General features: G+C 38.0%; 1 protein-coding gene and 2 pseudogenes across 2 annotated transcripts in view; all 3 read right to left on the bottom strand.

The window, feature by feature from the left end:
* The window catches only part of HEATR5B (HEAT repeat containing 5B), a 98,000-nt gene extending 71,977 nt beyond the window's left edge, over window positions 1-26,023 (bottom strand). Inside the window, exons 1-13 of one of the 2 annotated variants that reach the window (XM_015076720.3) lie at window positions 25,899-26,023; window positions 24,781-24,928; window positions 21,689-21,900; window positions 19,207-19,315; window positions 17,500-17,649; window positions 11,963-12,134; window positions 10,179-10,336; window positions 8,917-9,166; window positions 5,738-5,893; window positions 4,995-5,245; window positions 2,830-2,941; window positions 1,506-1,658; window positions 231-330 (exon numbers count right to left, since the gene is read on the bottom strand). In XM_015076720.3, the coding sequence (XP_014932206.3) occupies window positions 231-330; window positions 1,506-1,658; window positions 2,830-2,941; window positions 4,995-5,245; window positions 5,738-5,893; window positions 8,917-9,166; window positions 10,179-10,336; window positions 11,963-12,134; window positions 17,500-17,649; window positions 19,207-19,315; window positions 21,689-21,900; window positions 24,781-24,906 (1,949 nt within the window). In that variant the 5' untranslated portion in view covers window positions 24,907-24,928; window positions 25,899-26,023. Of the gene's footprint in view, window positions 1-230; window positions 331-1,505; window positions 1,659-2,829; window positions 2,942-4,994; window positions 5,246-5,737; window positions 5,894-8,916; window positions 9,167-10,178; window positions 10,337-11,962; window positions 12,135-17,499; window positions 17,650-19,206; window positions 19,316-21,688; window positions 21,901-24,780; window positions 24,929-25,449; window positions 25,877-25,898 lie in introns of those variants that run through there. The other variant, XM_053201024.1, reaches the window with a different exon arrangement.
* Window positions 6,964-8,909, bottom strand: LOC106978968 (ribosomal biogenesis factor-like; annotated as a pseudogene).
* LOC113592533 (uncharacterized) lies at window positions 9,222-9,349 on the bottom strand (annotated as a pseudogene).
* Window positions 26,024-26,040: the final 17 nt, after the last annotated feature.

Here is a 26,040-nt window from a genome sequence, read left to right as displayed (position 1 = left end):
AAAATACATTGGCAAGTATAACATTTTCATCTTAGTTTAGACTGTGACCTTTATTGGAACAGTATAAAATACAATTTTATTTCAATTCATTCCATGACTATAGTTTTTAAGTTCATTTTAAAAAAGTAAAGTTTTACATGTTTCCTGTATGACATTAGAGAGGAGTGCAAAACATGATTATTTATAAGTATGTAAAACTGAACATTAACTTGTTATAATCGCTTACTTACTGTGACATCATGGTCATGGCACATTCAATTGGGGTCATCAATTTTCTAATCACATCTTCAGTCAGGAGCTCAGGGCAATGTGCGACAAAACTCCTCATTGCTAGATAAAATTTTTAATTCTTAATTATTATGAAATATAAGGTTCTGAAATCAGGTCAAATCAAACAAAGAACTAACTGCAACTACAGAGAAACATCATTAGAAAAGGCTAGAAGAAAGGTGGAGGGAGGGAAGATATCTGTTAGGGAGATTTCTGTGAGTGGGAATTCAAAGGTCTGTTAACATCACTGAATTCAGATAACCTCAAAGAAAGCAAGACAGAACCAAGGGTGGACAAAGTGGCTCAGTGAGAAGGAATATCTTTGCTGCCTCTTTAGCAATAGAACTAAGACAAAAAGAGCTCTCAGATGTTTGGGAACAAAACTGACACCTTCCCCTGCCACCTTTATGATTTAAGCATATATCTGTTTCCCACGGTTTGGAAAAAGAAGCACTTTCCAACCAAAAAAGAACAGAGTCACCCAGTGTAATTCTAGTTCCCAGTTGAAACAAAACTGGAGCCTTTCCTGTAAGTTGCTGACTTCTAAACAAAAACAATTTTATTCATAATTTTTGTAATGTGGATGTCTAAAAAAATGCATCTCAACATTTGTAGATTTGATAATGCTGGAGGGAACAGCTGTTTGTCCATCATGAAAAGACTCACTGTCAACTCAGTGACCTGGGAGATCCTGAGTGTCTTCTTCCTTTAAATACCTACTGGGTTTTCTATGTGGTGACAGTGCCTCTTTGACAGGTAGAAGACTGCAATAACTGGACTCAAGAGGCCTGGGTTCTAAGTCTTGTCTGATGACCACTAATGCTAACCTCCTCTTTCAAGTCACTGCTTCATTTCCATCTCAAAATTAGGTTATTTATGGGATGCCTGGGTGGCTCGGTCAGTTAAGCGTCAGACTCTTGGTTTTGGCTCAGGTCATAATCTCATGGTTTGTGAGTTTGAGCTCAGTGCTGACAGGCAGAGCCTTCTTAGGATTCTCTCTCTCCCTCTCTGTCTGTCCCTCCCCTACTCATGCACGCATGCACGCGGGCTCTCTTTCTCTCTCCCCACCCCCCAAAATAAATAAATTAGTTTACAAAGTTTCTTTCTAAATCTACAAGTCTATGAGTTCATCATTACACATTAACATAAAAATCTGAAGTAGTGATTCTCCTTAACCTCACAAATATTTTCGTAATAAAATTATATTCTGGGAGCACACCCCTTTCAGTTCTTACCACATAAAGCTCCGGCACGACCTTCCAATGTTACCTGCCAGGTAAAAGAATCGCCTCGGGCCTTCTCAGCCTCCAATTCCTTTAGAGAACGAGGGAAAACATTTCGCCACAATAACAACATCTTGGGCAGATGGTATCGAACTACAGATGGTCCTAATGGAGAAAAGGAGAATACGAAACCATACATACATAAAACAAACATTACAAACAAAAGTCAAAGAGCCCCACACAAGCTTTAATAATATCATTTCACTCTACCTTCATCTGTGACAGTAAGAGTTTCAAAATGTTTCTTTTATTTTCCAGTGTGATTGAGAAATAAGTGGCATACATCACTGTATCAGGTGAAGGTTTGGGTTACAAATATTGTGAAATGAGCACCACAACAGGTCTGGCCAACATTCATCATCTCATATAGATACAATAAAATGAAAGAGAGAAACAGAGAAAGAGAGAAAGAGAGAAAGAGAGAGAGAGAGAAAGAGAAAGAGAAAGAAGAGAAAAGAAAAAAAAGAAAAGAAAAGAAAAGAAAAGAAAAGAAAAGAAAAGAAAAGAAAAAAGAAAAAGAAATCAAAAAAATGTTCTCCCTGTGATGGGAAGCCTCAGGATTTACTACTCTCTTGACAGCTTTCCTGTCTGTCACATAGCAGTATATCTGCATGCCGGACATCGCATCTCCGGTATTTACTCATCTCAGAACTGCAAGTCTCTACTTTTTGATCACCTTCCCCCACTTCCTCCCTAACTCAAAGTGCTTCTTATTCAGTAAGTAAAACACGTATCTACTACTAAAGTTGGAAGTTGGACATGTGAACTAAAAAGAAGACACACGCCATCACCATGACAACAGTTCTGTTCTATGTACAGTGCTAGACTTTGCCTGCATGTCAGGTTTATCATAGCACTTGGGAAAGTGAAGGGGAGAAGGGTAACTCCAGAAAAGCCGCACCAACAAGACCACTGGAATGTGACTTTATCACCCCACTAAAATCATGTCACTCACATCACTTTGGGGATGGAATGGGCCCCACACTCTTATCTCATTTGGTTAACACTAAGCCAGTTAGTTAGACCAGGGCTATTCTGGTGACACTTTGTTATTTTTTAAGGTGAAACTTTGTTAACCATTTTCTCCTTAAATGTACTTAAGCAGAAGTTACCAGAAATAGAAATCTACTCCCAAATGAGAGGAAAAACACCTTCACCATTTTACCATGTCATTCAAAGTCTAGAATGTGAAGTTTAATACTTTTAAATTACATTTTATTTATAATCTACTGACACTTACAGAGTAAGACGACATCCTACTCAGATATAACTATACCTAAAGTCATAAGTGCTCCAAGTAAAAGCCATCCAGCTTGGGTGCGCTGTAAAGACAGCCTGCTATTTTGAGCAGCGGTTCGTAAGAGATCTTCAGCGATACTAACTACCATCTGCAAGAGAAGTTCAGAATTGGATTTTAACTGAAACAAGTTAAAGAAACCAAGTAAGAAAATACATAGCTAGTGCGCCTTATTAAAAAAGGAAGTTGTTCTTTTTTGTTGTTCCTGTTAACATGTTTTAAAAGATCCAACATCAAGACCTACTTCATCTCGATCACACTGTCGTCTGTGAGGAGACCCTGAACAGCACAGTGGTTGAGAGAGAGCTCTAGAGCCAGACTGCCTGGGTTCACAGCCCAGCTTTGTCATTTCCTGGCTTTCTGATCTGGGACACCTTCACCTCCCTGCCTCAGTTCCCTCACCGGGGAAATAGGAGTAATAGGAATGCCAACCTCACTCCAGCAAGGATTAAATAAGTTAATACAGCAAAGCACTCAGAACAGTTGCTGGTCCATGAAACCACTTAATAAATGCTATTACTGGTAGCACCATTATCCTATATTAAATGATTTGTTGAACTCCTAATATGTTTCTGCCATTAAAATCATCTTACAGCACTTAAAGTCTTCGAGAAGTCACAGGGAAATGGGAAGTAACAAGCAGCACATGAATGACAAAAGAGTAAGCAGATATAGTAGTGGTCCACAAGGGCAAAGGTTATCGCAGACAGAGTAGCTCTGAAGAAATTTCATAAAAGAGATGGAACTTGAATTGGGCCTCTAAACAGACAGATATGTTTGGTTCATGTGACCAAGAAGGGGGATGAGATGCTATTGTGTGAACACAGGCATGAAGGCTGCAAAAGGCATGGAAAGAGAGCAAGACGACTAGTCTAAGTAGAGCAGTGGGAACGCAGAATGAATGGGTAGAATGACAGCAAATTGTGGAGGTGCCGGTTTACCAGACCGAGGGGATTCTATTTACTCTCTGAGCACCGGGTAGTCCCTAAGGGTCTTGGAGCTAATGTGAAAAATGCAAGTGGTGTGGGGAGACGGGAGAAAGACTGCAGGCAGGATAATCAGAGAGGAGGCAGTTGAAGGACAAAGGGAGATGGAAGCCAATATTCGAGTGGTAGCTATGGAGCTCGTAAGAGTGAATGGATCTGGGCCTAATGTCCCAGGAAGAGTAAGAAGTTAAAAACCTAGCCCCAATCTACATATGTAAAGTTGCAGACAGTATTTACATAAATGTTTAATATTCTTTTTTTTTTTTCTAAATTTTTTTTTTCAACGTTTTTTATTTATTTTTGGGACAGAGAGAGACAGAGCATGAACGGGGGAGGGGCAGAGAGAGAGGGAGACACAGAATCGGAAACAGGCTCCAGGCTCCGAGCCATCAGCCCAGAGCCTGACGCGGGGCTCGAACTCGCGGACCGCGAGATCGTGCCCTGGCTGAAGTCGGACGCTTAACCGACTGCGCCACCCAGGCGCCCCATAATATTCTTGAGAAAAAAAACCATAATAGTGTTAGTAGGTATAGTAGAAAGAAAAAGAAAAAGGGGCGCCTGGGTGGCGCAGTCGGTTAAGCGTCCGACTTCAGCCAGGGCACGATCTCGCGGTCCGCGAGTTCGAGCCCCGCGTCAGGCTCTGGGCTGATGGCTCGGAGCCTGGAGCCTGTTTCCGATTCTGTGTCTCCCTCTCTCTCTGCCCCTCCCCCGTTCATGCTCTGTCTCTCTCTGTCCCAAAAATAAATAAAAAACGTTGAAAAAAAAAATTTAGAAAAAGAAAAAAACTGACTCATAATAACCTCTGATTATTATTACCAAAATGCTAAATGCAATAGCATATTCTCCTGATATCTTTGAATAGAGCACTGTGAATTTTTATCTCTAAAAGCTGAAAGAATAGCTCTGATTTCTACATAATAACTGTTAAGGGTTTGGGGTTTTTTTTTTCTCTAAAATAAAATGATACTACCCCCAGACAACAGAATTAAAGAATTAAATATCAAATTTGAATTAGGGTCTGTCAACTCCATATTAGCATAACACTATATTTTATACTATTATATTAAAATTGATTGATCACCCAGCTCAGCATTAAACACAGGAGGTGTTCCAATAGAGACTAAAGCCCACGTGACAGCACTCATAATTCCGTCGTACCTTTCCCTTGGCATGAGGAATGCCCAATGGACACTGATGAACTCCACCTAACAGAGCAGCCATTGCAAAGCTGTATCCACTAACGGCTTCCGGTGACGTTTTCAAGTTGTTGAGCCGTTCGGCACACCTGTCTAGAAAGGGTGTCAACTGGAAAGGTAATGCCACAGCCACACAGCGCAAACACCATGCGGCAGCAAGCCGAGCAGCCATACTCGGATGAAGAAGCACGGAAGTCACAGTCTCCAAAAGTCCTAAGAAGAAATACTCAAAAAATTACTCTTTAACGAAGTCCAACGATTCCATGAACTAGAAGACTACGTGTAACACAATGATTAAAATCATAATCATTATGGTTTTAGTCACATACATTCAGAACTTTGCCAGAAAACACATAACATCATCTCAGAAACGGCAGAGAACCTCAAAGAAACATTTTCTACAAAAGAGAGTATAATTACATCTAATAAAATACAAATGATGTAAAAATTAAATGAATATTTAACAAACGTTAGCCAATTATTACAAACTACCATGACGTCTTTGTCTCCCTAAACTTTCACTATTTATTCAACATTTACAATTACAGTGAATCTTAACTTAAATAAAACCCAACTGATCTAAATGATCTAAAAACTGCTAATTATGATGACAAGCAACTAATCAGGAGTTAAGTATCAGTCACACTTCTGACTTTCTTTTTTAAATAGTGAAAAGAATCCCAGCAAGTAAATGAATTCTCATACCTATAGATGCTTCCTGAATAAGAGGAGAGGCGGTAGCATTCAGGCTCTGCACCAGGCTCCCGAGCTCCTGGAGGGCACAGACCATCACATGCTGGCTTGCTGCGATGTCTGCCGCTCCAGATTTGTTTTCACCGCTAGTATCATTCACGACTGCTTCTGGAAACACACAATCATGTGTTTGATGTGGGTGAGTTAAATTGTGACATAATGTTTTTGATTTATACAACTGATATTTATTTTAACTTTATTTATTTATTTTGAGAGAGACAGAGATAGGGTGAGTGGGGAAGGGGCAGAGAGAGAGGGAGAGAGTGAGAATCCCAAGCGGGTTCTGCACTGCCAGCACAGAGCCCAGGCGGGGCTTGAACCCATGAAGTTCTGAGATCGTGACCTGAGCCGAAACCAAGAGTCAGATGCTTAACCGACTGAGCCACCCAGGAGCCCCCTACAATTGGTATTTTTATATCAACATTTATACCAGTTGATGTCTGCATGTTAAAAACTCTGTATGTAATTATTTCTTAGCAGAACACTTGTGTAATTAAACGATGAAGTGACTTAAAAACACTGATTAATGACATCATGACAGTACTTCAATACATACTGGGATATCTTGTCTGCTTTCAGGAAGACACCTAGCTCTAGTCAGCAGTAGCAAATCACATTGTACAAAGCACTGGCTCTGGAGAAAGGAAACCTGGGTTCCTGTCCCATCTCCACCAGTCACGTCAGCTATGTGACTCTGGGCAAGATACTCCGCTGACCCGAGTCTTAAATTCCTCATCTGCGGAGAGGGTTAAGGGCCTATCTCAACGGGTACTGTGGTGATTAAGGAAGACAGCACAATGCTGCCCGCAATACATGTTCAGCAAATGTCAGCAGCCATTACTGTCACTTTATTATTATTGCTATCTCAAGTGCTGCAACACTGTCAACTTTCTGACTAGAAAGGAAGTAGATCTATAAGGAAACTGGCTTTAGAATTTCTTACTGAGATGTTCCTCAAAGCTCCTTTAGCTTTGCTGCCCCCTTCCCTGACCCTTCATTAGAATTAAAATGTATTTAACATAAAGACAACTGAAGATTCCTTGTCAAATTAATTGAGAATATATTCTGGCCCATAAATCCCAGACATATGGCATTACATTCAGTTCTGCTTTTAAGATTGTTTAAATATTTATTTATTTATTTATTTATTTTTTACTTATTTTTAAACTAAAACTGTATATAAAACATTTAATTTATTGGTCTTTCTGGGGTATTTGATGTATCACCAGTGTCTTACAACTGAGCCATTAATCTTGTCGCTTCATCAACATTAACTGGCTCGTTTTCATGACACTGCTGAGGAACTGACTATTTCTGCAGAGGTTCAAGGGAAAGTCCTTTGGAGAAACATGCAAGTTCCTTTTGTATATCTACAAAAGCTTTATTCACTCTGTTAACTTTTCCATCATTCACAATGTTTATCTTCTTAAGATTAGTGGTAACTGGTTTTGCTTTGTTTTTAGTCTTAAAATTTTTTGGCTCGCTATATGAAATCCATTCCTGGACCCTTTGCCCTCTTAGTTTGCTCTTGGCCATTGTCTTCAATAACCCTGTGCAGCAACTGAAGCTCCAAGTGACGCCATCTGCACGCCTTGTAAGATTTTTTTAAAAATCAAATGGCTAGTCTGTTGCCTTAAGATTAAGACCCTTATGTGACTGTAAAACTTCCTTACCTTTATTGCATTCATTGTGTATTGACAGACTATAAAAATATATAATACCTAATTATGGAAGAGAATAGATTAATACACTACAGACTGTAATTTTCATTACGGACCTCTTTATTTTTACCTATTTCTGGACTTGGAAATGCATTAACTCCACCTTTTGATTACTAAACCATAAGCCCCTTGACCAGGTACTATCTATATCTGGTTCGCTATTTTATTCCCACAACCTGGCAGTGTTTCTGGCACTCAAACATTTCTTCCACACATCAATGTACAAGTATTTGTCAAGTTGTGAAACTAGGACAGACTACTATTTTAAGATAACTAAAGAATGATGCCTCATTCATTTAAACACCCTTCAATTCACAATTCATAACTTTTAGTTAACCCTATACATTTAAAAATGGTTTGCTAAGTAAGCTATTATAAACAATGAAAGCAAGGGGTGCCTGGGTGGCTCAGTTGGTTAAGCGTCCGACTTCGTCTCGTGTCATGATCTCAGGGACTGTGAGTTTGAGCCCCATATTTGGCTCTGTGGTGACAGCTCAGAGCCTGGAGCCTGCTTCAGATTCTCTGTCTCCCTCTCTCTCTACCCCTCCCTCACTCATGCTCTGTCTCTCTCTTTCTTTTCCTGAAAAAATAAATATTTTTAAAAACTTAAAGAAAAAAACAATCAAAGCTATAACTATTTGTGAATTTACTTTTATGGATTTTAGAAAATGTTTAATATATATTCTCTAAATATAAGTTACCGAGTATTCTCTATTCATTAAATTCTTATTTCTAAAGAGCACTAGTAGGCAATATAATTTGCATGATTAGAATTAATAAAACTGAACTGTCCAGAATTTATATTTTACGTTATATAGTTCCCTAACTGGATTACAAGCCAACTGGATTGCAAGAAACTTTTATGTCACTCATTATTCAAACCCTGAATTACTGCTTTGCAAATCTCAGATACTCAATATTTGTTAACTGAAAATTTTATAAATGGACATTTCTTTGAAAAGGATTTCTTTTAATTATGAATTACTGAGGTTTCACAGTGTATCCTCTGGTGGGCTAATAACCACATCTTCACAGTAAGCCTAGTAATGGAGGGAAAACAAACAAACAAACTTGTGTTTATAAAAAAAAGGGTCCAAGCAGAAAAATTACAATAGACTGTTCCTTAAAGACAGCAAAGCACAACAGAGCTTACCAGGAGAGCTCTAACACCAGTATAGGTACTGGAAATAAAACAGAAAACCTAACCTTTCAAACACGCTACCGAAATCTGTAAAAATTCTATTTCACTGTAATGACATTGTTTGAATAACAAAATAAGAGTCCTCAATAAAACTATTAAACACAGTCCAGAAAGTGACACAAATGAATCAGATCTATTATATTTATCAAGAATAATAATACTAAACTAAATGACTAATCAACCAGACACATCAAGATATCGATTCTTACCTACTGCTTTCATCTGTTTCCCAATAGCTTGGCATATTTCTTTGGCAGCTGCAATCTGGGCTTTTTCACCTAGCAAACTGCCCACGGTAGCTCTTAGGATAAAGGAGACACATCGTCTTGAGTACACAGCCTCTACGTGAGTTTGTGTTGCCCGAGGATGGGAGACCAGATCAAGTACGTGAGACAAGAATGTAGCAAAGCTACGCTCCAACCACTGACCACCCAACGTAGTCACAAAAACGACATACGCCTATAAATAAAGATACAACTTCAGCTAAATTATATAAATGAACTGAAATTAACAGACAAAGCAAACACAGAAATACATGATGACAGTATGCAAAATAACTTATATTTGAGAAAAGTTTTCAATTAGCAATAATCACGCCTCAGATAAACCTCATTGGCTACAATACTGCCACTGCGCAAAGCTAAAATAACTTATATTTGAGATTAAAGTTGAGAAAATTGACAACTTGAGACCTGGTGGATTAAAAACTGTCCTTAAGATAATAGCTTCATGAAAAACACAAAAAGAGAATGGGGAGGGATAGCTGAATTCACCCTAATACTGAGGAAGGTAAAAGGTTACAGGACTAAGAAAACTCACACATCCTAAATAAACATGGACCTGGAAAATAGTTGCTTATGATAGTAAGATAAAAATGGCTTACTATTATTTTACACTTGTTTTAGGAACAATGTATAGCTGGAGTGATTTTGACTAAGATCACAAAGGAACATTTTATCTTATAATGTATTAATTATTCTTGGATCATTACCCATAATACCTTATTTGGTTAATTATTATTTTGAAATTATAAATCCAAGTCAGGATTCATTTCATAATTACACTGGTGATTAATCATTAATGATAATCCAATCAAAGTATTAACCAATATGGTTGGCTACAGGGTAGCTGGAGTACGTTAACATCTAAATGCCTAAAGCTATTTGAATATAATTTCAAGTAAAACTGAATTATTTTACATCTGATTTTCAGCCAAGTAAAATTTGGGAAAATGTTATTGGATACTTATATAAATATAGTAGACAAAGGCTTATTTACACATCATTAAAAATCTATCTTTCCATATAAGTAATTTGGAATCTGAATGTAATTCATTCATTTGGTAAAATAAATGTTTTGAAAGAAACCAGACAGGGTTAAAAACTTGGGTGTACTGTTACTTAGTAAGAATGTTCCATGAGATTTCATAAGCGATGCAAACAGAATTCTTTTATAGGTATACATTACAAACCTGTGTGACTCCAACTCTCACTTCACGATTAACAGACCCTCCGACTTTTAACATTTCTCCACCACTCTTTAGAAAACCTGACCCTCCACGTAGAAATCCTGTGGCCATGAGTTCCAAGACTTCATCAAATGTCGCTCGCTTCACATTCTGCCGCATTACTTTCAGGAAGAAAAATAAATTCATAAGCAATATATCTTGCTATTAGTTGAGTAACACTTTCTTACAAATCTAGCTTAAAATTCAAGGAATTATTTTCAAGGATTCTTTACTACAAAGGAGATAGGGTCCTTTTGTTCTCTTACAGTCTTTACATTTACAATGTACTTGTAAAAATAAATTCAACTTTGAAGCTAAATGCTAGGAAATGGAATGAACTAGATATTAAAGGTAATTCAATAAATTGATGTCAAAAATAGCTTAATAATACTGTTAACCTTGATATATGTAACACAAGGACAAAGCACACCCACAGCCCTCATTGATCACAGCCCTCAATCCCAGCTGAGGTGGACTCAAAGAAACTTTGTCAAGTACATGCTTTTTACACAATGGTTAGCAATAAATTAAAATGTCACTGGACTGCCGCTGACTTGCCCTCCCTTATACAGAGCTTCATATTTTACAAAGTCCTTTCACAAACAGCTGCAAACATAATCCTCACAAAAAGTCTGTAGGAGAGGTATAAAGCTCATGATTAAGTATGTTAACTTTGGAATCTGGCTGCCTGGGTTTGAATTTGTTCTGACACTTAACACTTAACAGAATATAAATTAATACAATCGCTCGACTTCCTTGTTTATAAAATAACAGTACTTATAGGGCCGCCTGGGTGGCTCAGTTGGTTGCATCCGACTTTGGTTTTGGCTCAGGTCATGATCTCACGATTCATGAGTTCAAGGTTCATGAGTTGGAGCTCTGCATCGGGCTCTCTGCTGTCAGCAGAGACCGTTTCATATCCTCTGTCCCCCTCCCCTACCCCTCCCATGTGGCCGCATGTGTGCACACCCTCTCTCTAAAAATAAACATTTAAAAGTAAATAAATAAATAATAGTACTTATAAGTCACAGAGCTTTTGTGAGGATTAAATAAAACACTTTTGTTATATGCTTAATTCAGTGCCTGGCACAGAGAGCTTGGTAAATGTTACCTGTCATCATCATCTAACTGCACAAATTGAAATAATTGAAGATAAAGAGACTACAGCTCAGAGGGCTTCATAGCTAATTAACATAAGAGCCTGGACTTGAATCTATGACATCTGATTCTCCTTCTACTATATAAAGGTGAAGTAGGGGTGGGGACAGTAGCAAACGGTGGCTCAGAGCATCTACTCACAACCCTCCCTCACTGAGGCATCTCTGTGGAACTGTGAGGCAAAGCACAAATCACATGACAAATCAATGATGCCTCTGATTTTGCTTAAAATAGTCATCAAAACAAAAAAAAACCAAAAAAAAAAAATACTGTACTATAAGAAGGGTCTACTCACAGAGATTGAAAGAAAGCATATAAAGTGCCAGACTCTGGTCCCTTGACGATTACACAATACCATTTCATAAATCTTACTTGCTTATATATCCAGTATACTTGATATATATTATCTTGTATGTTAAAACCATAAAAAAATGCCTATATCAAGAAAAATTCCATTTGGGTAGTAGACAAAGATACTCAACAATTTAAAACTTTAAAGTGGCTTGCCTCTAAGAAAGAACTCACTTAGATGAATTCCATATACCTTCAAGTATCTGTTATAATCTACATTAGGGGCTGGCAAACAATACCTGTTGCCTGTTTTGGCATCAATGCTGTAGCCATGACTGTTCCTAAGAGTTTAGACACTGCCACTCGAACCCCATAATTTGAGTTTTCCAAAGCCTTGAAGCAGAGAGTGGCAATATTTTCCAGTTCAGCAGTCCACATGAACACAGCTTCATTCTGTAGTTCTAGTAGACACTGGAATTAAAAAAAAAAGAAAAGAGAAAAAAAAAAAAATAAAGTACATCCTAGAACTTCCACTTCCATAGATATAATAAGAATCAGATTTACTCTTTCTCCTGAAATAACTAAAAAAATTAAATTAAAATATATGAAACAATAGTTTTCAAGACGCTGGACATCAGGCAATGAAGCACAGTGAGCCTTAGGAGATGGAAAATAAAGTTAACCCTATAATTGTCCCAGCTTACTGCCTTGAGTTTTCAGTACTTTGGAGAACATATTTAACAGTAATTCTTATATTAGAAAGAAGAAAAGTCTTAAATCAATAGCCTCAGCTTCCCCTTAAGAAACTAGATGATGCAGAGCAAATTTAGCACAAAGTAAGCAGGGAAAAAAAGAGAATAATAAGATAAAAGAGCCAAAGTAGAAAACTGAAAAGAAAAACAGAAATAAAACCAAAAGCTGCTTCTTTGTGATGACCAATAAATTTGACAAATCTCTAGCCAGACAAATGAAGGAAAAAGGGAGAAGACACAAATCACCAGAATCAGGAATGAAAAAGGTCACATCATTACAGATTCAATATATATTAAAAGAACAAACAGAATATTATAAACTTGATGCCAATAAATTTGACAACTTAAATGAGACAGATAACTCACTGAAGAAGAAATATATAACCTAAATAGCCCAATATCTATTTTTATTATTATTTTTTTTAACGTTTATTTATTTTTGAGACAGAGAGAGACAGAGCATGAACGGGGGAGGGGCAGAGAGAGAGGGAGACACAGAATCGGAAGCGGGCTCCAGGCTCTGAGCCATCAGCCCAGAGCCTGACGCGGGGCCCGAACCCACGGACCGCGAGATCATGACCTGAGCTGAAGTCGGACGCTTAACCGACTGAGCCACCCAGGCGCCCCAGCCCAATATCTATTTTTAAAATTGAATTTGTATACAAGTAAAACTGGGAAAACTAAACAAGATCAATGGATTGTGTCAATGTCAACACTGTATTAAACTAGTTGTAATACTGTACTATATTTTTGCAAGATATTACCATTGGAGGGAACTGGGTAAAAGTTTATAAAAACTTCTCTATATTACTTCTTATAATTGCATGTAAATCTACAATTATCTTAAAGTAAGAAGTTTAACTCGAAAACAGCAACAACAAAAACAACACAAGTAATCAAGTATAAAACAAAAGACATTTGACAAAATCCAACATCCATTCCTGCCAAAACCTCTTAGCAAGCTAGGAATATAAGAGCACTTCCTCAATTTGGTAAAAGTCATCAAGAAAAACCAACACTTAACACTAAATGGCAAAGTACTGAATATTTTCTCCTTAAGGATCTGGAATAACACATGGATCTTTGCTCTCATGTTTTCGTTTTTGTTTTCAATGTTTTATTTATTTTTGAGACAGAGAGAGACAGACAGACAGAGTGTGAGCAGGGGAGGGGCAGAGATTGAGGAAGACACAGAATCCGAAGCAGGCTCCAGGCTCTGAGCTGTCAGCACGGAGACCGACGTGGGGCTCGAACTCACAAACCATGAGATCACAACCTGAGCCCAAGTCAGACACTTAACCAACTGAGCCATCCAGGCGCCCCCTTGCTCTCATGTTTTTAATTCAACATTGTACTGAAGGATTTAGCCAGAGCAAGACACCCATGTTGGAAAACAAATAAAACTGTCTTTATTCTTAGACAACATGATTGTCTATGTAGAATATCTGACAGAATCCATTAAAAGAGCTGACAGAACTTATAAGTCACTTAGTAACACTGACAGATACAAGGTCAATATATAAGAACCAATTGTATTTCTGTGTTAGCAAAGAACAATTAGAAATTAAAATTTTAAAAATCAGTATCATTTAAAACAGCATCAAAAATATAAAATGCTTAAGAATAAATCTGACAAAAGATGTACACGACCTACACCTAGACTCCACAAAGTGTTAAGAGAAAACAAAGAAGACCTAAATAAATGGAGAGATATAGCATATTCAAGGGTTAGAAGATTTAATATTGTTAAGATGTCAACTCTTCCATGGATAAAGAACATGTGGTTATATATATACACACATATATATATATGGGTGTGTGTACATATACATACACCCATATATATGGAATATTACTCAGCCAAAAAGAATGAAATCTTGTCATTTGCAATCATATGGATAGAGCTAGAGCATATTATACTAAGTGAAATAAGTCAAAGAAAGATAAATACCATATTATTTTACCCATATGTGGAATTTAAGAAACAAAACATATGAACAAAGGGGAAGGGGTGGAGAGAGAGGGAAGCAAAGCATAAGAGACTCAGTGATAGAGAACAAACAGGGTTGAGGGAGGAAGGTGGGGGGGATGGACTAAATGGGTAATGGGTATTAAGGAGGGTACTTGTGATGAGCACTGGGTGTTATATATAACTAAATTCTACTCCTGAAACCAATATTACACTATATGCTAACTAACCAGAATTTAAATAAAAATGTGAAAACGAAAAAAAAAAAAGGAAAAAAGATACCAACTCTTCCTAAATTGATCTATAGATTCATTGCAAAATACCAGCATGAATCAGAATCCTAGCATGTTATTTTTCTACAAATTGATAAACTAATTCTAAAATTCATAAAAAATGCAAAGAGCCTAGAATACTATTTTGAAAAAGAACACAGTTGGAAGGTTAATACTACCTAGTTTCAAGACTTATGAAGGTACAGTAATTACGACGGTGTTATTGACATCAAAATAGATCAATAGAACATAAGAGTCCAAAAATAGACCCATACATATATGGACAATCAACTTTCAACAAAGGTTCAAATCCAAGTTAGGTGAAGAAAGGATAGTGTTTTCAACATGGTGGTGGAACAAGTGAATATACGTGTGCAAAAAAGAAAAAAAGGAAAAAAAAGAACTTTGATTCATACCTTGTACCATATTAAAAAAATAACTCAAAATGGATCATAAAAGAAAGAACTTCGATTCATACCTTCCACTATATTAAAAAATTAACTCAAAATGGAGTGTATATCTAAGTATAAAACTATTAAACTTCTAGAAGGAAACATAAGAGAAACTTTCAGTTAGGAAGTTTTCTTAAGATACAAAACCAGCAGTATGGTCTATATAAGAAAAATTGGTAAACTGGACTTCGACAAAATTCAAAACTTCTCTTCTTAGAAAACCACTATTTAGAGAATGAAAAGACAGTCCACAGCTGAAAAAAAAATATTTACAAATCATGTATCTGATAAAGGAATACATACAAAAACTATAAAGTACTATCAAAACTCAATAATAAGAAAACAACTCCATAAAACAATGGGCAAAGGATTTGAAGAGATTCTTCACCAAAGAAGGTATGGATGGCAATAAACACATCAAAATATGTGTCTGTTTTTGTGCCAATACCATGCTGTCTTGATGACTACAGCTTTGTAGTAGAAGCTAACATCTGGGATTGTGATGCCTCCCACTTTGGTCTTCTTCTTCAATATTACTTTGGCTATTCGGGTCTTTTGTGGTTCCATACAAATTTTAGGATTGCTTGTTCTAGCTCTGAGAAGAATGCTGGTGCAATTTTGATTGGGATTGCACTGAATGTGTAGATTGCTTTGGGTAGTATTGACATTTTAACAATATTTTTTCCAATCCATGAGCACGGATTGCTTTTCCATTTCTTTGTATCTTCTTCAATTTCCTTCATAAGCTTTCTGTAGTTTTCAGCATACAAATCTTTTACATCTTTGGTTAGGTTTATTCCTAGGTATTTTATGATTCTTGGTGCAATTGTGAATGTGATCAGTTTCTTTATTTGTCTTTCTGTTGCTTCATTATTAGTGTATAAGAATGCAACTGATTTCTGTACATTGATTTTGTATCCTGCAACTTTGCTGTATTCATGTATCAGTTCTAGCAGACTTTTGGTGAAGTCTATCAGGTTTTCCATGTATAGTATCATGCCATCTGCAAAAAGTGAAAGCTTGACTTCATCTTTGCCAATTTTGATGCCTTTGTTTTTCTCTTGTTGTCTGATTGCTGATGCTAGAACTTCCAACACTATGTTAAACAACAGCAGTGAGAGTGGCCATCCCTGTCGTGTTCATGATCTCAGAGGGAAAGGAAATTTACCCAAGGGATGCAGGAGTGCTGATGCATAGGGACACTTGTACGCCAATGTTTACAGCAGCACTTTCAACAATAGCCAAATTATGGAAAAAACCTAAATGTCCATCAACTGATGAATGGATAAAGAAATTGTGGTTTATATACACAATGGAATACTACTTGGCAATGAGAAAGAATGAAATATGGCCTTTTGTAGCAACATGGAGGGAAGTGGAGAGTGTTATGCTAAGTGAAATAAGTCATACAGAGAAAGACAGATACCATATGTTTTCACTCTTATGTGGATCCTGAGAAACTTAACAGAAGACCATAGCGGAGGGGAAGGAAAAAAAAAAGTTAGAGAGGAGGGAGCCAAACCATAAGAGACTCTTGAAAACTGAGAATAAACTGAGGGTTGGGGGGGGGGGATGGGAGAGAGGGGAAAGTGGGTGATGGGCACTGAGGAGGGCACTTGTTGGGATGAGCACTGGGTGTTGTATGGAAACCAATTTGACAGTAAATTTCATGTAAAAATAAATAAATAAATAATTAATTAATTAAAAAAATATGCTCACCATTAGTCATTAGGGAAATAGAAATTAAAGCCACAATGAGATGTGGGTACATATATACAAGAATGGATAAAATGAACAAGCATGACTAACCAAATGTTGGTGAAGATGTGGAGGAATTAGAAATCTCATACATTGCTGGTGGAAATGTAAAATGGTATGATTACTTTGGAAAATCGTTTGGCAATTTTTTAAAAAGTGAAACACAAATCTATCATAGGATCCAGTTATTCCACTCCTGGGTATTTACCCAGGTAAAATGAATGCATATGTTCACACAAAAATTTGTACAGAGATGTTCATAGCTTTTTTTGTAATAGTCTACACTGGAAGCAACTCTAATGTCCCTAACTGGTAAAGGAATAAACCAACTGTAGTACGTCCACACAATGAAATACTACCAAGCAATGAAAAGAAAATAAACTATTGACACATATGTAACAATATAGATGAATCTCAAAATAATTACATTGAGTGAAAGAAGCCAGACCACCCCCCCCAAAAAAGAGAGGGAGAGAGAGAGCACATACCACATGATTCCATTTATACATAATTTTATAAAATGAAACTAACCCATGGGGACAATAAGCATACTATCATATTTTAAAACTTAAAAAAAAAAAAAAAAGAGCAAGCAGGAGAAGGAACAGCATTATAAAGTGGCCAAGCACTAACCTTGGCAACTGCACACCTAACAGCCATTGACCGGTCAGTCAAGAGGGATCTGGCATTCTTGTAAATATCACGATGAGAGGAAGCTGCCGCACCTCCCAGTCCATTCAGAACTTTCTGTAGACTCATTAGGATTTCACTTCGCCCTTGAGACTAGAAGTGAACATAAATCAAACTGAAAACTTTGTTGTAAAACAAATTCCATGTTTAAACAAGAACATACCAAAACACAACAGTTTTCTGGGCTTCCTGGTCTCATAGTCTTACCTTTAAATTGTAAACAGTAAGTAATGAAAAGCAAAATAAAATAAAGTATCCTAGAAAGTACCTGAAAGGTAAGAGTAGTTATTAACTTCAATTAAGGAATACCTTTCTGAGAAATTAGGTTACAACTAGAAAACATATTCTAATGTTTCCACAATATGTTGAAGTGCAGCTTAATGAGAACATGAAAACAAATTCAAAAACTTCACTATAAGTGTATCTCAAGGATCCAAAACCTCAGAATGTGAATGATTAAGCAAAACAGTAGTTAAGTAATATAGGCATTCTAAGAGAAAAACCATCCAACACATTTAAAAAATGTGTCACAGAGATATGCTAAACCTTCATCTTTTTGTAGTTCCTGTTGTCATACTCTTAACACTTATTCAAACACAGATCTCTTCCACTAGACTTGATGAGGTCAGGGACCACATCTTGTTCATCTTTATGTGCTTACTACCTGACAGTATGTCCTCAATCATTGTTTAATAAATGAATGGACAAATGATTCCCAGAAGAAGGGTTGTCCAAGAAATCTTTACCTTTCCGAGATGAAGGAATTAGACTGTGAGAGTCCAGGGCTTGGTCCAGTTTTAGTCAACACCAAGTTGATAAGGAACTTTCAGAAGTAACACGAAACTGACATCACAAAATAGAACTATTTTTACTAAATAGCAGCTGCTGTGGATTGAATAGTGTCCTCCGAAAAGATTAGTTCAAGTGTTAAGCCCCATTACCTGTGCAGACGACTTGATGTGGAAATAAGGACTTTGCATATGAAATTAAATAAAAACAAGGTCATACTCTATTGAAGTGGCCCTACTCCAATAATTGGCATCCTCATAAGAAAAGAAGAATTTGGATGCAGAACACAGGTACGGAGGGAGAACACTATGTGACAACAGAAGTAGAAATTAGAAATGTGTCTATAAATCAAGGAATACCAAGGAACAACAAGGGACTGCCAGCAACCACTGGAAGAAAGCAAGCAAGGAGTCTTCACAAGTCTTCAGAAGAAGCATAGCCTTGCCAAACATGTTGATTTGGGATCTTATCTTCCAGAACTGTGAGACAACAAATTTCTGTTGAAGTCCCCATGGTCATTCATTACCCTGGGCAACTCTTGGAGCCTAATACATTAATTATGACAAATAAAATGGCAATGCAAAAATATCCATAGGGCTAAATAAAAAATAATAAGTAAACCTATTTTTGCCCAGGTGCCAAGGAAAAGCATTCTTTTCCTTCACACTGAAATATAAGGTAATATACATTAAAGAAGGGGCAAGCGATGTATTTTTTTGCAAGTAATAATCTTAAATTACCTTCTTGCTAAGCACTAGGAGTACCACAGTGACAGGAAAAAAAGGCAAACATATATTTTTAACTGACATCTAACTCCTGCCAAAAGCAAAACATTTAAATAATATTTGTTGTAAAACTTACCTCTGCACTTTTCAGAGATTTCAAAAGATTATTCACTGTTTCTGGAAATGCACTTCCTAACATTCTCCCCATTTTTTCATAAAATGCTCCAACACAAGCCACTGCAGCCCTGTAAGAAGTGATGCTTTCACTGGTCGCTGTTCAGGTTAATAAAACAATTTTCATGATACCTTTCTCATTTTCAGAAATCAGTTTGTATTTGTGCAGGACACTTTTGGCTACAAATCCTTAATTTTCAGCTTTCAAAAACACCTTGTTTACCTACCTATTCATTACAATCACAACAAATACTACCATTAATCGAACTGTATTGTTAGGAATACAAGAGAAGAAATATATTTATGTAAGAAATCCTACCCATCCTTTGGAAAAAAAACGAAGTTTTCCTTTCATGAAAACTTCCCAAATTATGTCAATCCACAACGATTCCTTCTCTTCTCTCATTATATATAACACTCCATGTCAACCATTCATTTTCACAAAATTATGTTATTTACTGTGTTGTGACTTGACCATTTATGTGACAAGCATAAGCTTTGAAGTCTGGCAGATCTATGTCTAAATCCTAGGACCCGCCACCTAATACCTATGGGTCCTGAGCAAGTTACTGAGGCAGAAACATTAAATATGCTCACTTCACTACCATATATGTAATAAATAACAGAATCATGGAATCAACCTTCATCTGTTTGACTCTAAATCCTGTACTTTTTTCAATACTCTCCAGGCTGATAACAAAACTAAAAATGACTGAGGTCACATGCCAGAATATTCAGGAATTCCTAAACAGAATCCATGAATCCACTGGAAATACATATGAATAATATGCAATATGTAATAAATTCTACTTAAGCAGAACTAGAAAATCATGTGTGGATTTGCTAAGTGGTGGAGAACTAAACCACCCAAGTTTAGTTTCAAATTCCAAATTAAACTGGAAAGCACTGGTGCTCTCTAATCTCTTCCAAAACTTTTGAGATCTACATCTATCCCAAACAACACAGAATCTAGTCACAACATACCTATGCAGTTGAAAACAGACTTAAAAATCAGTGCCCAGGTTCAGAATAATGTCCCTGTTTCCTCTGTAAGCTATTAAACTGGCCCAGGCCCCTTGCATCGTGTTCTAGAGATGTATCTCTGGCCAGTCTCTGTTCTCAAATAGTAACTCTTTCTAGGTAACTATCCATACCAAAGCTGCGTTGCCAAAAGCTACGTTCTCAACTCAGAGCTCTGATATCCAGACCACGACTTCCAACTACCGACTATACACACTGTCCCTTGGATATTGCCTCCTGTCCTGCAAGTCAGCACACCCAGAACTGAACTTCTCATCTTCCCCTCATGACTTGTTCCCTCCTCTACTTTGCATCTTTCTGAAAAGCTCTGTAAAGTATAAAGAACCTACTTCTGTTTCCAATGAGAAGTTTCCTTTGCCTAGAAAACAGGTTGGCAAACTACTGCCTGCAGGCCGAATCTGACCCATTATCCAGCCTGCCACCTGGTTTTGTAAATACAGTTTCCCTGGAACACAGCTATGTTCGTTTATTTACATACAGTCTTGGGCAGAGGCGAGTAGTTGCAACAGAAATGTATATATGGTCTTATAAGCCAAAAATAGTTATTACCTGGCTCTTTTTTATGAAGTCTGTCAATCCCTGGCCTATCACATCCACCTTCCCTTCTTCCCATCTAACCACTTACTTGACTATTTCCATGTGTCCTTCCCTGCTGTTGATCTTCTTTGGCCGATGCTTTGTTGAGAAGCCTTCCTGACACTGCTCTCCGCTCACACCACAGCTAAGCTTATTTAGGTGTCATTTCCCCCTCCCCACCCCACCCCGGACAACACTCCTCACTGTACTCTAACTGCTGATTTTCTTATTTGACCCTTTCATAGGACATACCCCATTGCCATTATTCTTAAGGCTTGCTCTGAAAATGTCTGTCTTTGACCCAAACCACAAGTTCGAGCCACGAGTTGGGTAAGCCCTTAATTTAGAGGTCATCAAATTTGCAGGCAAAATGGTCTCTGTCTCAGCTATTCAATTCTGCCATTATAACATGAGAGCAGCTACCACCCGAATGAATATGTCTGTATTCCAATAAAACTTTATTTACAAAATAGGCAGCAGGCTGGATTCGGCCTGTGGGCTAGTTTGCCCATTCCTGCCTTAATCCCATCACTTAGAAATTCTTGACTTTTCTTTCTATCTCAGTCAAGAATATTCTCTCCATCCAAATTTACCAAGAGATCTCTGTGCAAATTGAAGACACCACACCAATTCTCTGTAGTTTACTGAAAAGTCCCAGGGGTGATGAAACACGTATTGAAAAAGAAACCCTTCCCCAGACCTACTTAGAGCTTTCATTGTCAAGCAGAATGCCTCAGGTTCCATTGACCTTGGGGTCTTTATGATCAGTAGTCCCTTATTAAGATAAGTTACTCTAAAAAAACCAAAACGTCAAATTAAGTACTTACAGTTTTGTTGGTAAGTAGGCTGCAGTGTCATCTTTATTTCTGATAATATCATTACATTTATCAAGTGTTTGAAAAACAGTAAAAGTATCCCCAATGCTATAAAGGGCTGCCAGATTTTTAGCTAACAATTTTCGTGTAGGTGGTCCAGGTGAACTACTTATTAATCCAGTTAATTGTTCAACAAGTTTTTTCTGTTTTTCCTTTACGTCAGTCTGTTATAAAAAATAAAGAACATTAATCAGCTTTTTTCTTATGTGTGCTTTCATTACCTTTCAATCAAAATAAAAAATACTCAAAAGTTAAAATCTATATTACATTAGGCATAAAACCATAAATGAAAATGTTCAAGATAAGGAAAAGTTTGGTAAGAAATGAACCATTCTTGGGGCACCTGGCTTGCTTAGTCTGTCGGGCATGCAACCCTTGATCTTGGGGTTATAAGTTCAAGCCCCACACTGGGTATAGACATTACTTAAAAATAAAGTCTTAAAAAGAATAAATGAACCATTCTTTCCTAAATGTTATCCTTTGTTCCCCTCCAATACCAAAAATTTAGCTGCTAATACAAGTGACTGCTCTAGATGAAAAAGTTTCCACACCAACTTACTAAGAAACCAACAGTCAAAGGATGTAAAATATTGGGTACATGGACAACTGACATCTTAGAACCTAGCTAGGCTGCCCTGTAAAAGCCAAGTCAGCAGTTCATAAGACACAGGTCCGTGAAGGAAACCAAAAGAAACTCTAGGAGCCCTACGCAGTAAAAAAAGATATTCAAATAGACTCATAGTCAATACTGAGAGTTCATTCATTCATTCAAGAAATGCTTATTGTGCACTTATTATATGCCAAGCACTATTCCAGGCACTGGGATGAAACAGTGAACACAACAAAGTCTCTGCCCTTGTGAGTTTATATTCTAGTGGGGAGAGGCAAAGTTTACCGAATAAACAAATGAATAGTGTGAGTTCTTACTGTTTTGTTCAGATTAGTAAGAAAAGGCCTCTCTAAAAAGAAGCGAAGGTGTGAGCTATGCAGATATTGAAAGAAAAATATTCCAAGCAGGAGAAACAAGGGCAAAGGCCTTGAGGTGGGAACTTGCTTGGGAGAGGACAGCAAGAAGGCCAGTCTGGCTGGCAGAAAGTGAGAGAGAGGAAGTAATGAGAGATGAAGTCAGAAGAATAGAAAGGACCAGACTGTATAGCCCCTTATACACCATTGTAAGAATTTTCTATTTCATCCTGAGAATCTGAAGCATAAGAGGTACATGATCAAAATGTTTTAATAGGCACATTCTGACTACTGAGTGAAAAATACTCCACAAGGTCCATGGTCGGAAGCATAGTGAGCATTTAAGAAGGTGTTGCAATGATCCAGATGAGAGAGGAGGGTGGGAACAATGGAAACGATAACAAATAATTCAATTCTGGACACATTTAGTGGATAGAACCCTTAGGATTTGCTGATAAATATGATGTGAAATTTCCAAAAGAGAGAAGAATGACTCTAAGGTTTATGACCTGAGCAACTGGAAGGAAGAAATGGTTGTTTCCTGAGATGGTGACCACTGAGGAAAGGACAGGTTTGGAACGGAGAAATCAAGAATTTAACTTTGTATATGTTAATTTTGGGATGCTATTTAAAAGAGAAAGAGGTAGTTGGAGATCTGCAAGTCATTACTGTATAGATGGTAGCAAAAATCATGAAATTAGATGATATCATTGCGGGAATAAATATTTGTATATACTCTTCACAACAAAATAAAATACCTATTTAGTGTTTCAAGGGAGAGGATCAACTATGTCAAAAGCTGCTGATGGTCAACTAAGACGGAATACTGACCATTGGCTGGAACAATGTGAGATCACTGATGACTGGACAAGAGCCATTTCAGTGAAATGGATGCAGCAAATACTCAGTTGGAAGGGGTTTAAGAGAAAATAGAGACTTCTAGCTAAGGGCCATAAGTGAATCCATGCATTAACTTTGTCTTTCCAGAAATACTAGTAAAACTATATTAAAGGGCAACCACAACACACACCCAAATGCACAAATCCACAAGAGCAAAGAAAACAGGAAAAAAATCAACAGAATATACAGAAGCCAGGTACCTCCAATGGGGAAAGCTGAGAAGAGACGCAACTTACAACACAGAATCCCATGAAGCTCATGTCTGTTTTGTTGTTGTTGTTTGAAGCTCCAGGTGCTTATGGAGGAGGGAGTGAATTATGCCTGGAACTGGAGGAAATGGTTGAGAGTCTAGAAGTTGTAAGACTCTCATACCTCTCTCCTCCATTTGGGACTTAGGAAGCTCCAGCACAGCTGTGGGCTGGAAAAACTGTACTGAAAACAGGGGATTAAACGAAAGTTTTCATACTGGATGTTGAAGCCTGGAGCCTTCTCCCTGAATTCCTAGAATCTAGGCAGCTAGTGATATGCCCTAGGACACTAGAGTAGAAAAGTCTCTTCCTGGGAATCACTAGCCAAGGGAAATCTATGATGCCAATGCCAGGGGTTCCTCAAACCACAGGACTGGCCTACAGTGAAGCACAGTTAGCAAACTTCACCCTGCCCAGGAAACATACTACTCATTCTTAAATTTGAGCAGACAGCCAAACATTATCAGATATTCGAGGAAAGTATCTAATTTTAAAGACAGAAAACAAAACACATAATGAAAAGCAAGAAGGCTAAAACAGACTATGTAGGAAGAAGAAAACAGAAAAAAGCCACCCCATTATAACTCCTCAGAGAGATAAGTGAAGATATTGGGATTGCTAGACAGCGCAGAGGGACCACTTGCAAGGTGGAGATGAGTGAATTTAAAAGTCATATAATCATATTTTTCTCCAGTCACATTCAGTTGTCCGGGTAGAGACATGAAGTAGGCAAAGAGCTAGGTTCAAATGAGATTCTGGTTTTGCCACAAAATAGAAAAAGAACAGACAAAAATTTCTATTACTGTGTTATATTCTCAATTCCGTAAGTGACCCACAACCTTTCCAAAACATAATGCGTGCTCCCTTACAAAGCATGAACATATAATACTCTTCATTATGTAAACCCAGCTGGGAAAAAAAGCAATACTATACCTTGTTGGCAGCGACCAATACTTTATCAAGAAATCTCAACCATTCAAAGATAAAAACTGGTCTCTTTGCTTCAGTGATTTGAGCCAAAGCTTCTTCATTTAGCAATAAACTGTGGGCCAGCTCCATTACTGAAGTTTAAAAGTCACACCTTAACAAATCAAGAAATACTTGTAAGGATTTTTTTTTAATGTTAAAAGTCAAAGCTTAGTAAATGCAACCACTAAGAATTGAAAAGTGTGGTTTTACTTCTCATTTCATTTGCGGGAAATTTACATTACTTCTTTGAGGCAAAACCCAAGAACCTAATTCTAAAGAACAAGGGTAAAACAAAAACAAACATAAATGAGTCATGCTTGGTGAAGAAGAATGAAAAAAGGACAATTTAAATCAATACTGCAAATAACAGGGCGTCTGCCTGGCTCAGCCAGTACAGCATGCGACTGTTGAACTCAGGGTCCTGGGTTTGAACTCCACGTTGGGCATAGAGATAGCTTTTTAAAAAAATATTGCAAAGAAGACGTTATTCCAGAAGCAATATGCCTAGCAAAACATGTGTCATTAACCCATTCCACGAATGGGAAAACCACGGCACCAAGATCATCCACCGGTTGGGCCTGACAATCCACCCTCCTCTTTTCTCGCCCACGGCTCAGTGCACAGCACCCTTACCCTCCCCTGGCCCAGGACGACGTCAAAACTCCCGGAATAAAGATCTCACACTGGAAGTCTCCAACAAGAGTCTTCCTACGGTGACGGGACGGGGAAGGCCAGATCCCTGTGGCCGAAGATTTAGTGACAACCCCGGGCGGTCGGGGAAATGCAGCCCACAAAGGCTGCGCGCGCTGCGGGTCTGGGTTAGCCCGGCTACTCCGAGGACCGCCGTAGCGCAGCGCCCGGCCTGGGAGGAAATGTTAAGAGGCCGCCGCAGGCCTCGCAAGGGCCACTTAGGGCTGTCAACTACAGGAGGCAGTGGCTCGGAACCAAGCCCGGAGCCTGAGAAAGAAAAATGTTCCCTACGAATTCGATTTTCCTCCCCAGTCCTCTGAAAACATACGGGGGGACAGGGGTGTGTGTGCGTATCACCGTGCGTGCTTTGGCCGCAACGGGGATGGCCTCACCTCCTAGTCTGGCAGGGGCTGAACAGCTGAGTTCCGGGGCCAGAAGCAGCTGCCAAAAGACCCGGATGCCCCGCCTCCCGCACTCCTGCCAGCAGGAAACGAGAAGAGAGCGCGTGCGCGGAAGGCTCGTGTTGCGCAAGCG

This window comes from Acinonyx jubatus, chromosome A3 (genome assembly GCF_027475565.1).
Source record: "Acinonyx jubatus isolate Ajub_Pintada_27869175 chromosome A3, VMU_Ajub_asm_v1.0, whole genome shotgun sequence".
NCBI lineage: Eukaryota > Metazoa > Chordata > Mammalia > Carnivora > Felidae > Acinonyx > Acinonyx jubatus.
Note: the sequence above shows the minus strand (reverse complement) of the source record. Positions and strands in the feature narration are given on the sequence as shown.